This window comes from Scyliorhinus torazame, chromosome 21, assembly GCF_047496885.1.
Source record: "Scyliorhinus torazame isolate Kashiwa2021f chromosome 21, sScyTor2.1, whole genome shotgun sequence".
NCBI lineage: Eukaryota > Metazoa > Chordata > Chondrichthyes > Carcharhiniformes > Scyliorhinidae > Scyliorhinus > Scyliorhinus torazame.
In genome coordinates, this window is record NC_092727.1 from 122,835,459 (window position 1) to 122,851,204 (window position 15,746).

A 15,746-nucleotide genomic window follows, 5' to 3' on the forward strand; every position below is an offset into this window, starting at 1 on the left:
CCTTTTTGAAACATACAGTGAACATCTTAGCAACCATTAATTCAAATACAACCCCCAAAGAATACAACACTAAGTAATCCTTAATAACTTCCCAAACAACATCCAGAAGACAGAAGAAACACCTTTTAACAGAAGCACATTAGGTTCACATTCACTACTGTGAACATTTATAATTCCGAATTCACCAAATGATCAAAAGATAATAGTTTGATGGCAGAGAGATCAACAGTACACCTGCTCTGTCTGGCTTCAGCTCCAACACTGAAAACAAAACTAAAACACACCCTGCAGCAAACAGCCTAAAATGAAATAAAAAGCTGACAGACAGCCAAGCTCCACCCACTCTCTGACATCACTGCAATAGTAAACACTCATTTCTTAAAGGTACTCTCACGACAGATATTTATATACACACCCATTTATAAACACACATTTCTTAAAGGTACTCTCACATAACACACCCGACAAGTGGCATTTCGACTGTATTGGGTTCCTTAATTGGAATTAGTGGCAGGTGTAGGTCGTAAGTTAAAGTTGCTCATTGGAGAAGAGAATGTTGAGGGGAGATTGATCAGATGTTTTCAAATCATGGGGAGGGTTGGAGAACATAAAGAGGGAGAAACTGTTCCCATCGGCAGAAGGTCGAGATCCCCAAGATGTTAAGCAAAGGAATCGGAGGCGACTTGAGGATAAACATATTTATGCAACAAGCGGTTTGGTCTGGAAAGCACTGCCTGAGCATGTGGTGGAGGCCGATTCAAGTGCGGTTTACAGAAGGGAATTCGATAATTATCTCGAAGGTGATTTTACAGGGCTACAGAGATAAGGTGGAGGAGTAGGACGAGCTGGGTTGTTTTTGCAGGGAACTGGCAAAGACACTGGGGGCGATTCTCCGCAGCACGGACCAAGTGCCCGCGCCGTCGTGAACACCGCCGCGTTTCACGATGTCGCGAACAGGGCCCGGGCACGACCTATTCTGGCCCCCACAGGCGCCGGCCCCTCACCAACATGGCGCCGGTGTTCTGGGGCTGCGTGCGGAAGGAGGTAGGCCTGGGGGGGGGAGGAGGCCGGCCCGCCGATCGGTGAGCCCCGATCACGGGCCTGACCCCATCGGAGGCCCCCCCACCCGGAGAAGGAGCCCCCCTCCCTCCCCCACAGGCCACCCCCCCCCCCCCCAGCGTTCCCGCAGAGGTCCCGCCTGCAGTGACCAAGGGTGGACGGCGCCGGCGGGAACCTGTCGTGTCGTAGCGGCCGCTCGCCGTTTGCGGCGATTCTCCGAGCTGCCTGGCGCGAATCGCGCGGCGCTGGTTTCGGCGGGGGGGGGGAGAATCGTGTGCGGGAGTCGGGACGGCATGGCGCGATTCGTGCGGCGCTGGTTTCGGCGGGGAGGGGGAGGGGGAGAATCGTGTGCGGGAGTCGGGACGGCATGGCGCGATTCGTGCGGCGCCACAGCGATTCTCTCACCCGGTGTGGGGGGGGTGTGGGGGGGGGGGGGAGAATCGTGCCCATAATGCTGAATAACCTGTGCAGTAACCATTCTGTCATTCAAGCATAAAACCATTCAAGGAATTTGATGGGAAGACGATGAGGGAAGAAGCTGAAGGTTACCCTGACTGTGTGGTCAAGGAAGGTGGGAGGAGGCTTGTGTTGAACGTAAGCACCAACATCGATGAGATGGGCCAAATGGCCTGTTTCTGGTCTGTAAATTCCATGTAAAGCTGCCAGCAGGGAACACAAATAGTGCACTGCATTTCAAATCCTCAGACCATCACAGCCAATGAATTAATGTGAGGGCAGCACGGTGGCTCAGTGGTTAGCACTGCAGCCTCACGGCGCTGAGCTCCCAGGTTCGATCCTGGCTCTGGGTCACTGCCCGTGTGGAGTTTGCACATTCTCCCCGTGTTTGCGTGGGTTTCACCCCCATAACCCAAAGATGTGCAAGGTAGGTGGACTGAACACACTAATTGGAAAAAAATGAACTGGGTACTCTAAATTTATTATTAAAAAATTAATGTGAATCACTCCCTCTCTCCCACTCTTCACTCTCCCTCCCCTGCAACACTCTCTCTGCGCCACAAGCGGGGATCTGCTCTCCTCACTGCCATCTTGTTGGCTGGCATGCTGTGTGTGGGGAGTGAAGTGTGTAAATGCGGCTGCAGCTTGTCGGCCTCCTGAGTGTCAATAGTGAATCCGGCTCCTCTTTTCACTGGAATTGATAGTGTTCCACGTGGCGATGGTGCTCGCCCCTTAACAGTAGCTGAATCGCTCCAGATGCGGCGCCAGTTTTACTGTCGCGGAACTCCACACGGCATCTACACTTAGTCTCAGGAACAGAGAATTCCACCGATAGTTCTGACACAGACAGTTCGACGTACGCAATTGAAGTGAAATTAAACAGCACAAGAGGTCATTTTTGAATTCGATTTCATCAGCTTTTCTCATTTACAGTACAGAAAGAGGCCATTCGGCCCATCGAGTCTGCAGCGGCCTTTGGAAAGAACACCCCACTTAAGCCCACGCCGCCACCATCCCCGTAACTCAGCAACCCCACTTAACCTTTTTGGACACTAAGGGGCAATTTAGCGTGGCCAATCCAACTAACCCGCACATCTTTGAAACCAGAGCACCCGGAGGACACGCAGACACGGGGAGAACGTGCAGACTCCTCACAGACAGTGGCCCAAGCCGGGAATTGAACCTGGGACCCTGGCGCTGTGAAGTAACTGTGCTAACCACTGTGCTACCGTGCTGCCCTAGTTAAAAGTTAAGATACGACTGCGTTCACTTTCCCAGCACCGTTTTCTCTCTCAATATTCTTTCTTTACATTTTTCGGCCTTCACCAGCAGATCACTATTGTTCTTTGCCGGAGAATACAAGTTATTACGGTGATGGGTGTGCTGTGCTGTGGAATGCAGAATATACTTTCACAGGCAACTATTTTCCAGCTGCCAGTTCCCCTCTGATTGGTCCATTCACCACTGCTTCGATCCCCACTTGTCATTGCCCCTCATGAACCAAATCGTGGGGCCCATCATGTGACGGAAAGTAAGGACGGAATGTTCCAGAACCCCGTGGCGGGGCCGGCGGGCCACTGAAATCTGCATTCACATCGGTGAGGATGGAAGATCCCGCCTGGCGTAAAGGGCTGGAGAATTTCAGTGAAAGGTGCTCGCTTCTTGAAATATCACAGGCTGTCGTTAATTTGTGTCCGCATTCTCGTTTTACTCCATATCTCATGTTTATTTCCTAAGTACATTATTACTTGTTAGTATTAACAACTTCCTGGAATGAAGAAATTGTCATCTGAGGAACGTTTGAGGACTCTGGGTCTGTACACGCTGTAGTTTAGAAGGATAAGAGGGGATCTTATTGAAAGTCACAAGATACTGGGAGGCCTGGATAGAATGGACGTGGAGAGGATGTTTCCACTTGTAGGAAAAACTAGAACCATTGGACACCATCTCAGACTAAAGGGACGATCCTTTAAAACAGAGATGAGGAGGAATTTCTTCAGCCAGAGGGTGGTGAATCTGTGGAACTCTTTGCCGCAGAAGGGCTGTGGAGGCCAATTCGCTGAGTATCTTTAAGATAGAGATAGATAGGTTCTTGATTAATAAGGGGGTCAGGGGTTATGGGGAGAAGGCAGGAGAATGGGGATGAGAAAATATCAGCCATGATTCAATGGCGGAGCAGACTCGATGGGCCGAGTGGCCTAATTCTGCTCCTATGTCTTATGGTCTAACTTGCATTTGTGGTAAAACAGCTGAAAGCGCTTCACAAAATGTGACAGCAAACCCGGCAGGAGATATTAGGAGAAAAAACAAAAAAAAGACCATCAAAATATTAATTCCTTGGTCATTCAGCTCACGGCTGTTTGTCGAACATTGTTGGCTCACAGTGATTGCTGCATTTTCCCGACAGAACAGGAGTCGCAACCTGTCAAATAGTAGTTCATTTTTACATAGAATTACAGCACAGTACCATTTCAACTGTCGGTTTTTATGCTCCATCTGAGCCTCACCCCCTCCCCCATAAGTAATTGAACCCAATCGCCATAATCCTTAAATCTTCTTCTTCTTCGGCGATCACTCGCTAACGAGTACCGTTGTCCACCGAAGAAGCCGCGTGTCATTGGTCACGAGTTCTCCTGTGGCTGATGAGCCCGATCCTGGAGCCCGCTTTGGAGATTTTGGTAATGACACTGCTGGCTGTTGGAAGTTCGCCAGCATGCTTGGCTCTTGAAGCTGCTCGACCTTGATCCTTTATCTGAGCTGTTTCTTCATCTTTCGTTGTTTCTGGTGAAGTTGGATGGATAGAGAGGAGCGGAGGAGCCGGTGCTCTGTCCAGAAATCTGCACTGGTCAGCAATTCGGGGATGAGGGCATCCATTTGGTCTCAGGATCGGACGCTGACAAAGCCTATCATGTCACAGAATCACAAAATACTACATTGCAGAAGAGGCCCTTCCGCCCATCGAGTCTGCACCGATGCATGAAATACCCTGACCTGCCCACCTGATCCCATTTGCCAGCACTTGGCTCATAGCCTTGAAAGTTATGGCATGCCAAGAACTCATCCAGGTACTTTTTCAAGGATGTGACAGAATCACAATGCCGGTGCTTTGGTCATGGATGTCTCCAGGAAGCCTTGAACTTATTCTTTTTGTCAGAACAGTGTGTTAGTGATGATCAGCTGGTGTTCCATGCATTTGGCGAGCAGGGGAACCCCTTCGGAGATGCAATTCCCAACTCCTACCTTTCTGATGGTTCCTTTCCAGAGTGGTGTGTCCTTTCCAACCCTGACATTGAAGTCCCCAAGGAGAATAATCTTACCTTACTTAGGAATGTGGGAGAGTATGGTGTCCAGGGTGGAGTAGAAACCTTCGTTGGACCATCATTGGCATCAAGGTTGGGATGTAGGCACTAGCAGCAGTTGCCTGCCGGTTCTTGGCAAATTGTACTTGCAGAGTTATGAGATATTCCCCGATGCTGACAGGGAGAAGGATTGGTGAGTTCATTCTTGATGGCGAATCCAATTCCATGCATTCTGGACTGATCCTAGGGTTTTCCTCACCATAAGAAGGTTTAACAGCGCCATCTTCCCTCAGCTGCCCTTCACCTGCTCTTCAGGTCGCTTGCAGGCAGCGACATTAGTGTTGAAGCGCCCGGGTTCACGGGTAACAAGGGCAGTTCTCCCTTCCAGTCGATTGTTTTGCTGATTGTCCATGAGGGTGCGTACATTCCAGGTTCTGAAATTGACTTTTACTTTGATTTTCAGACCCCAGGTAGATGAGCTGCTGGATGAGGTTTTCCAGCCAGGTTGGGACCGTAACAGACTATTTTTGGAGCACCTTTTCTCGCCCTTTCCCCATGTGGGGTGAGCAGAGTGACCCCTGAAGAGAGCTGCTCGGCCGTGAAGAAAGCTGCAGAAATGCTCTCCTGTTCCCATTCCAAGAGCGAGACGACTGAATCAAACTCCACCACGTATGGTCCGAAGCTAGGGACTGCCAGATCACACGGTCCTGGCCCTGTCACCTCTTGCCGATCGTCACAGACATGATTTGTACGTTGGGGGGGGGGGGGTTTATTGGTTTACTTTGATAGATGCCTGGTGCAGGACATCTTTAGCATGGATCTGCCGTTGCACATCAGCAGACATTCGGTCCTCGGCAGAAGGTCCAGTTTTGTGGTATTGTCACTGGACTCATAATCTGGAGTCCCAGGTTAATCCTCTGGGGGGATACAGGTTCAAATCCCACCATAGCAGCTGGTGGAATTTGAACTCGATTAATGAAAATCAGGAACTTAAACAAAAGTAATGGTCACCATGAAACAGTATGAGTGTTGTAAACCCCCATCTGGTTTACTAATGTCCTTTTGGGAAGGATAGTTGCTTACTCCAGACCTGTAGTAATGTCGTTGACTCTCAACTTTCCCTGGAGTTGAAGGGCAATCAATAACAGGCAACAAATTCGAGCCTTGCCAGCGAAGGCCACATCCCATCAAAACATTGTTTAATTCATCGAGTTTCCCTTAAGTGCATCTCTGTCTTTCACCTCAACTCCTTCTGTTGGTCGCACGTTCCACACTCTGGCCACATTCCGGGCAAAGAAGTTTCATCTGACTTCCTTCTTGACTTTATTTGTTAATAATTATCTCCTATTTATAGCCCCTAGTTTTAGATTTCCCACAAAGCAGAAATATTTTTGCCACATCGGTCTAATCAAACCCTTCTGTAATTTTAAAGCCTTCTGTTCGACCAGCCCTCAGCTTTTTGCTTTCTACAGATTTACCAAAGCATAAGGTGCTTTAGTAACGCAAAAAAAAGAATACGAGCAAGACTAATTTGGTCGTTCTTTCAAAGAGGCGGGATGTGCTAGTGGCCAATTGCTATGATTCTAAGCAGGCGCTTGATAATATTTATATAAATTCTAATCTTGTGTATTTTGTTCCTCGTTCCTTCTTTCAGTAGCGACTATTTGAAAATTCAGCGCACAATAATTTTTCAATGTTAAGCAGGATTCCTGGTTAGAATTGAAAAATGACAGCTGCAAGGTGATTTGAAAAACCCACCTGGGGCCAGCAAAAGGAAGCAGCCAGGTGGGTACTCTGAGAGCATCTGGCAGGGGGTCCGTGATAAACAGAATTAATAATCAGTCAGGCATGAATCAGCTTTCTGTCTGAAACTGTTTGGACTCCAGATATGCACTTGCTTCAGATCTCCTCGCTTGAAGGCCTTTCAACCTGTCTGAGTGACAGAGAGCATAGATTAACTTCTGTGCCTGACACAGAAGGATCCCTCTGTGTGTGTGAAATAGGACTGGCTGGTCAAGGTTCTGATACGCTGAGAAGTTTTAACACTGTATGCCCATAAATACGTAAAAGGCGAGAAGTTAAACTGTCCAAATCTTCGGCAGATGGTCAAGATCATGATTCAGCTGTCATGAACATGTACTTATGATAGTACAGATTTGAAGGACCATTGAAAAGGCACATTTCTAATTTCAAGCCTTCAAATTGAGTTAAAAGTCTTTTTGTCAGGGCGGCACGTGGCACAGTGGTTAGCACAGGGACTGCGGCGCTGAGGACCCGGGTTCGAATCCCAGCCTGGGTTACTGTCCGTGTGGAGTTTGCACATTCTCCCCGTGTCAGATATGCTGGTTAGATGCATTGGCCACGCTAAATTGTCCCTTAATTGGAAAAATATATATAATTGGGTACTCTAAAATTTAAGAAAAAATTGAATTTGTCAAAATGGAAGTATGGACAGGCAACATGGAACCTTATGACATTCATTCGAAACTCATCTCCCTGTAGCTGGCTACAAAATGTCGGTACAAATTCAAAGACCCTTTCAGGGATGTCCGTTGAATTCCGCAGGGGCTGTTTAGCACAGGGCTAAATCGCTGGCTTTGAAAGCAGACCAAGGCAGGCCAGCAGCACGGTTCAATTCCCGTCACAGCCTCCCCGAACAGGCGCCGGAATGTGGCGACTAGGGGCTTTTCACAGTAACTTCATTTGAAGCCTACTTGTGACAATAAGCGATTTTCATTCATTCATTCATAGATGGTGTGCAAAACCCTTTTAAGTCCGAGGGATCAGGAGACAGAGAGGGACTTCAGAAGATCTCAACGTAACTAACGTCTTTGCCTGGTGGAATAGTGCTTCACTGAAATTAACATAGCAGCCATTTTACGTTTCTGGAACTGTATAAAGACTGTTTGACAACAGCCATTTTATGTGCATGACCGCAAGAAAGACTCTGGGAAACATTTTTTTTTGTATTCATTTGCAGGATGTGGGCATCTCTGGCTCGGCCAGCATTTATTGCCCATCCCTAACTGCCCTTGGTGGTGATCTGCCTTCATGAACCACACTGCAGTCCATGTGGTACAGGCGGGGTCTGATTGATTGCAGTGTTGCTATGGAGAATACACCAGTTGATGGTCATTGACTTGTCAACTGCCAATATTGAACAACATGAAAATGAAATGAAAATCGCTTATTGTCACAAGTAGGCTTCAAATGAAGTTACTGTGAAAAGCCCCTGGTCGCCACATTCCGGCACCTGTTCAGGGAGGCTGGTACGGGAATTGAACCGTGCTGCTGGTCTGCTTTCAAAGCCAGCGATTTAGCCCTGTGCTAAACCAGCCCCAACCATTTGCAGAATAATCCTCGCAATAATTACACTGACAACCAAGTTAAGTTTGTCAGTTGGGCTCACAGTGTGGCACATTTGTATGCACTGGAAGCTAAATATTTTAAAGCACAGAGCCCTGTTCTTTGCCGACAGAAAGCACATGTACACACATTGCGCCTATTTCAGCTACACAAAATAAGTGACAGCCATTCACCGACTCATTCCACAGAGCAATACCTTGACCAATCAGAGTCAAGCTGCCTGGTTTAAGGTTCAAACAATGATTGGCAGTTAACTGTCAGTCACTTGCCAACCAATCAGCACTCTCTTGGCATACAGTATAATTGATTGTTTCCCCCTTATATCCTTGCGAAGTATCCTGATAAGTTCAAGACAAAAAGCTTTGACATGTCTCTTTTTTTTCAGCAATGCTCAAGTTCTGTATGACCAAACGACTATTTGAAAAAGAAAGACTTATATTTTTAAAACACTTTACCCATTCATCAGGTGTTTCAAATCACTTTACAGCCAATGAATTATTTTGAAGGAGGGTGACTGCTGTAATGTAGGTGACACAGCAGCCAATTTGCACACAGCAAGATCCCACAAACAGCAAGGTGATAATGATGAGTTCATCCATTTTGTGGTGTGGATTGAGGGGCAGAAGCGGCCACGACACCATGGAGAAAATCCCGGCTCGCCTTCGAAATAGTGTCACGGTACATTCAGAAAGTAAACGGGACAGATGTTGGAAGGGTCCCGAATGCTCGGGCAATCCTCTGGCAACTGTACCTCCGTTGGTGGCACTTATTGTTCTGATCCAGAATGTTCTGTGTTCAAACCCTGCTCCGTGACTGGTGCACAGTTGACACGGCTGTGCCGAACTGAGAGAGTTGGTGTTGCTCTGATTTTTGGGTGAGATGTTATGCCAAGGTCTCGATCGCCCGCTCAGGCGGATGTAAGAGGTCGCCTGCCGCTGTTTTGGAGAAGAGCAGGGGGCGTTATCCCCCTGTGTCCTGCCTTATATTTATCCCTCAATCAACTTCGCAACAAGCAGCCATTGTCATATTGTTGTTTGTGGGAGCTTGCTTTGTGCAAATTATCTCCCATGTTTCCTACATGTCCTACACTTCAAACAAGAACAGAGGCCGCTGAAAAAGCTCAGCAGGTCTGACAGCATCTGCGAAAGAAGACTTAACGTCTCGAGTCCTTTTGGCTCTTCATCAGAACTTCAAAGTACTTTGTTGGCTGAAAAACCCTTTCGGACATCCATTGGTCTTGAAATGTTCTGTACAAATGCAAGTCCTTCCTTTTCCGCTTTCTGGCAAATGTAGGTTCAGCTGGTAAGAGAAGGGTTAACGGGCAAGGAAAGAGACATGCAAGTCATTTCATCTGTCTTAATGACTTTTCTGATTGGCTGCTTCGGGACAATATATTTATAAATATTTAAAAAAACAGGAGCGGGCACCAATCGTTGGAGTGTGGGCAGGAGGGAGTCAGGGCTGTAATGCCAGGGCCCCGGACGGGCTGTCCTACCCAAAGCCCAATCCAGCAGCAGCCTTGGGGAATCTGTTTCAGAGTTCTACTCAAAGCTGCAGCAAGCAGGTCTCACTGGCAGACATTTGTACAAATGAGGGGGAGGTGGGACGGGGCTGGGGGGGAGTGGAGAGAGCAGGGAGTTGAACATTAAGTCTTAATGTGGGCCCACATGATTCTGGATCTGCAAGAATTTAACAAGCCCATTTGTGGTTTTTCGTTTTTCCCTGCCTGTCCGGAGGCAAAACTAAGCCAATGTTCGACTGATATTCCAAGGACTACGTAAGAGTCATATTGAATGACCCAGGCTGCATACCATGCCTCTTTCTGACCCCTTTTTATTCTCCCTCCGTTCTCTGGGAAGGCTAAATATATTTAACAGGTTGCAAATGTTGCACTATTTATGCAACTTGACCTTCCTCTATGCCGGTCTCAGGCAGCTGGGAGGAAAAGCTATACAGCAGAGCAGCGTTTGCCCTGGAGAAGGCAAACGGGATGAACACGTTGGAAAAAACACATCGTGGTCTTCTGGTGAGCACTTTAATTATTTCTTTCAATGCTTATGTCAGCAGCCTGCAAGTTTCTCCTGCGTTTGAAGGGCAGACGGGATTTCTAGCTTAGTTTCTGCTGTGAGTATCGGTGTGGTTTTGTTTTAGTTCTAAAATCCTGATTTAGTTGTTAACATGCAGGAGTCTCAAGATAGCACGTTCCTTTTTTGGGACCAGCCTGAATTCATGGTAAGCTTATTATAGATGGCTGCTGTGTTTACAAAACTTCACAGAGGCGATATCCGATGACAGTGTTCTCTGGTTTTCAGTGAGTATGCATGGGCATATATGTGGGTGTGTGTGCATGTGTGTATATATGTTTTATATATATTATATATGTATAGAAACAGGGAAAAAGGAGATTTTCTGTTGTCTTCACATTAGTGCAAGGGACAGTGTAACTCAAGTTAGAAAAGTCTTTCCCACGAGTTGCAAACCCATTGTACTGTCTCGTCATCTGCTATGCAACACTCTATCTGGTACCTGTGACGTCAGGCTGGGATTTACAGTTGTTTAGCGAATGCACTGGGGATTACAGGCTGATGATTCACGTGTATCTGTGTGTGTGTTGCAAGTGAATTAATTGTGCTAAGCATTTTTTGAGACTATGTGCTGACGAGGCAAATCACACTTATGAGGGGGGTTGTTAAGAGTAGGCGGGAGATCAGTAAGAAGAGAACAGTCAGATATAAAGAAATTAAGATCTGCATTTATGTAGCACCTTTCATATCCACCTAACCTCTCAAAGCACTGCAGAGTCAGTTAAGTACTTTCAAAGTGTAGTCAATGTTACAATGTAGGAAATGCGTCAGCCAAATTTACCCACAACAAGCTCCTGCGAACAGCAATGTGTTAATGATTCGATAATGTTTTTTTGTGATGTTGATTGAGGGATATATATTGGTCAGGACATCAGGAATAACTCCCCTGCTCTTTACCATAGACTATCGTAGAATTTACAGTGCAGAAGGAGGCCATTTGGCCCATCGAGCCTGCACCAGCCCTTAGAAAGTGCACCCCATTTAAGCCTACACCTCCAACCTATCCCAGTAACCCCACTTAACCTTTTTGGACACTAAGGGCAATTTAACATGGCCAATCCACCTAACCTGCACATCCTTGGACTGTGGGAGCACCCAGAGGAAACCCACGCAGACACGGGGAGAACATGCAGACTCCACACAGACAGTGACCCAAGCCGGGAATCGAACCTGGGACCCTGGTGCTGCGAAGCAACTGTGCTAACCACTGTGCCCATAAAGGGACCAAAGGGGGCACCCGGATTTGATCCAGGGACCTCTTGATCCGCAGTCAAATGCTCTGCCATTGAGCTATACCCCCTCAGTGCTCTCTTTGTTGAATGATCTTTTACATTAATTGGAGCATGCAGATGGGGCCTTGGCTTAACATCTCATTGGAAAAATGTTGCAATCCCCAAAGATAACATTTAAAAAGAAATTTGAACTGAATAGGCTGATGCAAGGTTTCACATTTTAAGACCTTACTGCAACAAATGACTAAAACACCATTAAATAAACACTTCTTTGTTGGAACTATAAAGACCCTGGAGGGCGAGTAGTCAAGTGAACGCTGGTTTATTCATGGTCAAAAGGAACTGCCGCACTGTGGCAAATATACACAGCATCAGTCCCAATTGGGACTACCAACATGCCCGTCCCTGTCCGGACCGGCCTTTATACTAGATTCTTATGAGCCTCAGCTTGGCAGGCCTCCGCCCACTAGCGGGGAAGCTCATATTCCACGAGTCCCAAGGGGAGATCAATTAGGGCATCCCCTTGGGCCTGGTGGGGGTTAATACAGTAACTTATACATTAAACTACAAAAAGGAATGTTCCCCTTCTATACTTACCATTTATTGTACTCTCCACAGGATTACAGTCCTTGTAGGAAACAGCCCACAGTCACTTCCAGCTTCCAATGGTTCCACATTTCGCTGTTTTGCCGAGTAATACTTTGAGTGAGCGTTCCCGAGCGCTTTCCTCAATTTTCAGAGAGTTTCCCAAATCCACCACCAGCAGTAAGGCCCGCTATGAGATTCCCCCTCGCCACACCATGACAAACCTCCCGGATTCCAGGAATGTGGGGAAAGAGCAGAGAGAATTGAACGGTACAGACATAGACAAAGCCCGATGGCCAGCTTTTGTGCTGTAAGTTTCTGAGGGTGGTCTTTAAATGCAAATCCATGTTATTTCTATCATATTGGCTGTTGAAAATGTCAGGCCGGTGTTTTTTTTGTAAAGTTACCACAGGATTGCCGGTTAAAATGGGATGCAGCCAGAACTGGCTCAATTGCACTTGCATTACCTGTGGCCCATTCTTGGCAGGCTTGCTAACTGCTTGGACATCTGGCCCTGCATTCATAGACTGCTTGAATAAGGCTGTTGACAGAACATGATTGAAATCAGGAGCTTGCGCATGGCGAATCACAGGCTCATGCCCACAAACTATCACTCCATTGTACAGCAACTCTGCGGAAGGTCTTTGTGCAAGACACAGGTGTGGTCGACTGCTCTCAACTGAAAACGATGAAATAACGAGGCCATTGCCGTGCCGTGCCCTGAGTCAATCCAGGAAGGGGATGTCCAGGATGATGCTTACATCACCTGGACAACTCTCAGCGCCTTGCCCAAAAAGTGTCCTCCGCTTAATTGTCCCACCGAAGTCGATTGTTGCCTATCTCAGGGATTGATTTGAATTCGGTGAGCCAGTTTCCAGCAGTAACTCTGCTGAATTCACCACACATATTGTAGCAATAGTGAAATATCTAGTTTCTGGTGCAGCTTATTCCTACTGGAATAAACTTAACAATGTAAATGTCGTTCCTTGTCGTTCCTTGTTTTCTGCGAGTTGTGAGGCGTGTGGATTTGTTTGTGTTTTCTACGTAGATATGTACCAGAGACGGGGTCGGGAAAAGGAGATTTTCTGTTGTCTTGCATTAGTGCAAAAGACAGTGTAACTCAAGCTGCCAAGATGAGCTGTTGGCCCGTCACCAAACAAACTAGGCTGATCAAGAAACTCAACACCATCCCTGACAAAACAGTCAGCTAGATCAGCAACCCATCCACCACGTTAAATATCGACTCTTTCCATTGCCGTTTCCCAATGGCTTCGCTATGTACCATCCACAGAACACAGGATGCACTGTGTACTATACACAGGATGCACTGTGTACCATCCACAGAACACAGGATGCACTGTGTACTATACACAGGACACAGGATGCACTGTGTACCATCCACAGGATGCACTGTGTACCATCCACAGGACACAGGATGCACTGTGTACTATACACAGGACACAGAATGCACTGTGTACTATACACAAAATGCACTGTGTACTATACACAGGATGCACTGTGTACTATACACAGGACACAGGATGTGCCACGTGCCATCCACAGGACACCGGATGCACTGTGTACTATACACAGGACATAGGATGCACTGTGTACCATCCACAGGATGCACTCTGTACTATACACAGGACACAGGATGCGCCACACCATTCACAGGATGCGCTACTGCAGCTTGTCAAGGCTTCTTCAACGGCACCTGCTAACCTGCAAAGTGTACCATCTAAACGGCAGCAGGTTCAAGGGAATAGCACCGCCTCTGTGCTTTCCTCTAATTAACATGATCCTGACTCGGACATATGTCACTGTTCCTTCACTGTCACCACACAAAAACTCTCAAACTCCGTATCTAACGGCAGGTGGGGAGAACGTCATCACACAGACTTCAGCAGTTCCAGAAGGCACTTTGCACAACTTTCTCGAGACCATGTTAAAAGAAGACTTCTTTATGTAGCATCTTTCCCAACCTCAGGACTTCCTGGAATGCTTTATTGTCAGTGAAGTGTAATACTGACGTAGAAGGGGCAATCAAAACAAGCTCATAAAGCCCATACCTGGAGAACAAATTATAAATATAACAGACTGAGGTTAATTCAAATATAGGGAATGACAGAGATAGAAAATTTGATTCTTTTGACTGCAGGTCGAGGGCAGCTGCCACAGAGTATGTTTCCGGCAGGGAGGGTGGGGAGAGGAGGAATCTAAAATGGCTAACACACCTACTTCCTGACCATCTCCAACCAATTCCCCATAATCAGGGGGTTGGGTATGGCACCCACCTGGACCACCTGCCCTGAGGCTTATTTTGGTCCTTAAGTGGCCAATTATTTCCCACTCTGATGCCAGATATGCTGGTCGTTGGAAGATCAAACATTGTAGGCAGACCTTAGTTTCACCTTTTGTGAAAGGGCAGGAATAAAGGATGTTACCACCTTTGGGAATTGGGGCACTGCCCCCTTCCTATAATCTTACCCACTGCCCCCCCCCCCCACCCTATTATCTAACACAACCTCTGCCCCATTTGTACCTTCCTGTCAGCCTGTCAAGGCCCACACTCCTCCCTAGTCTCCCCAAACCCTCCCCGTCCAAAACACCGACTATCTGTCTGCAGGAACCTTGTTGTCTCCTTCCCGCTGATTGCTTGCAGTCCCAGCAGGGTTCCCGACTTAGCTCTGACTGCGCCACCGTGCTGCCCTTCATCTGCCATGTATTAAGCCATTATTAATGATGTCACAGCAGTGCACTTGGAAAAACTCAAGGCAATCAGGCAAAGTCAACATGGTTTTGTGAAAGTGAAATCATGTTTCACCAACTGATTGGAGTTCTTTGATCCTGTGGATAAAGGGGAACCGGTAGATATACTGTACTTGGATTTCCAGAAGGCATTTGATAGGATGCCACATGAAAAGTTGTTGTGGAAAATAGAAGCTCATGGTGCAGGGGTAATATATTGGCATGGATAGAAGATTGGTTAGCAAACCAGAAACAGAGTTGGCATAAATTGATCTTTTTCTGGTGAGCAAGACTGGTGCTCCTCAGTGCTGGGGCCTCCACTTTTTACAATTTATAGAAATGACTTGGATGAAGGGACTGCAGGTATGCTTGCTAAATTTGATGAAGACACAAAGATAGGTAGGAAAGTAAATTGTGAAGAGGACGTAAGGAGGCTGCACAGGGACATGGATAGGTTTAGTGAGTGGGCAACAATCTGGAAAATGAAGTACAATGTGGGCAAATGTGAAATTGCCCATTTTGGCAGGAAGAATGAAAAAGTTTATTATCTAAATGAAGAGAGGTTTCAAAGCTCTGAGGTGCAGAGGGATCCGGGAGTCCGAGTGCATGAATCAACAAAAGGCTGGTGTACAGGTACCAAGCAATTAGGAAAGCGAATAGAATGTTATAATTTATTACAAGGGAAATTGATTACAAAAATAGGGAAGTTATGCTTCAGTTTTACAGGGCATTGGTGAGACCATATCTGGAGTATTGTGTGAAGTATTGGTCTCCTTATTTCAGGAAAGATGTAAACTCGTTCGAAACAGTTCAGAGAAAGTTTACTAGACTGATACCAGGAATGGGCAGGTTGTCTTATGAGGAAAGGTTGGACAGGTTAGGTTTATATCCACTAGAATTTACAAGAGTAAGAGGCG

The 15,746-nt window shown here is 46.9% G+C and overlaps 1 protein-coding gene and 1 non-coding gene across 5 annotated transcripts in view; one reads left to right on the plus strand and one right to left on the minus strand.

Moving 5' to 3' along the window:
• The window catches only part of cacnb1 (calcium channel, voltage-dependent, beta 1 subunit), a 298,678-nt gene that overhangs the window by 159,832 nt on the left and 123,100 nt on the right, over positions 1–15,746 (plus strand). Inside the window, exon 1 of one of the 4 annotated variants that reach the window (XM_072487435.1) lies at positions 9,981–10,206. The exons of the other annotated variants lie outside the window; for them this stretch is intronic. Coding sequence (XP_072343536.1) covers positions 10,099–10,206 — 108 coding nt within the window. The 5' untranslated portion in view covers positions 9,981–10,098. Of the gene's footprint in view, positions 1–9,980; positions 10,207–15,746 lie in introns of those variants that run through there. 4 annotated transcript variants of the gene reach the window in all.
• trnar-gcg (transfer RNA arginine (anticodon GCG)) lies at positions 11,493–11,564 on the minus strand. The gene has a single exon. It is a non-coding gene; the product is annotated as a tRNA-Arg (tRNA).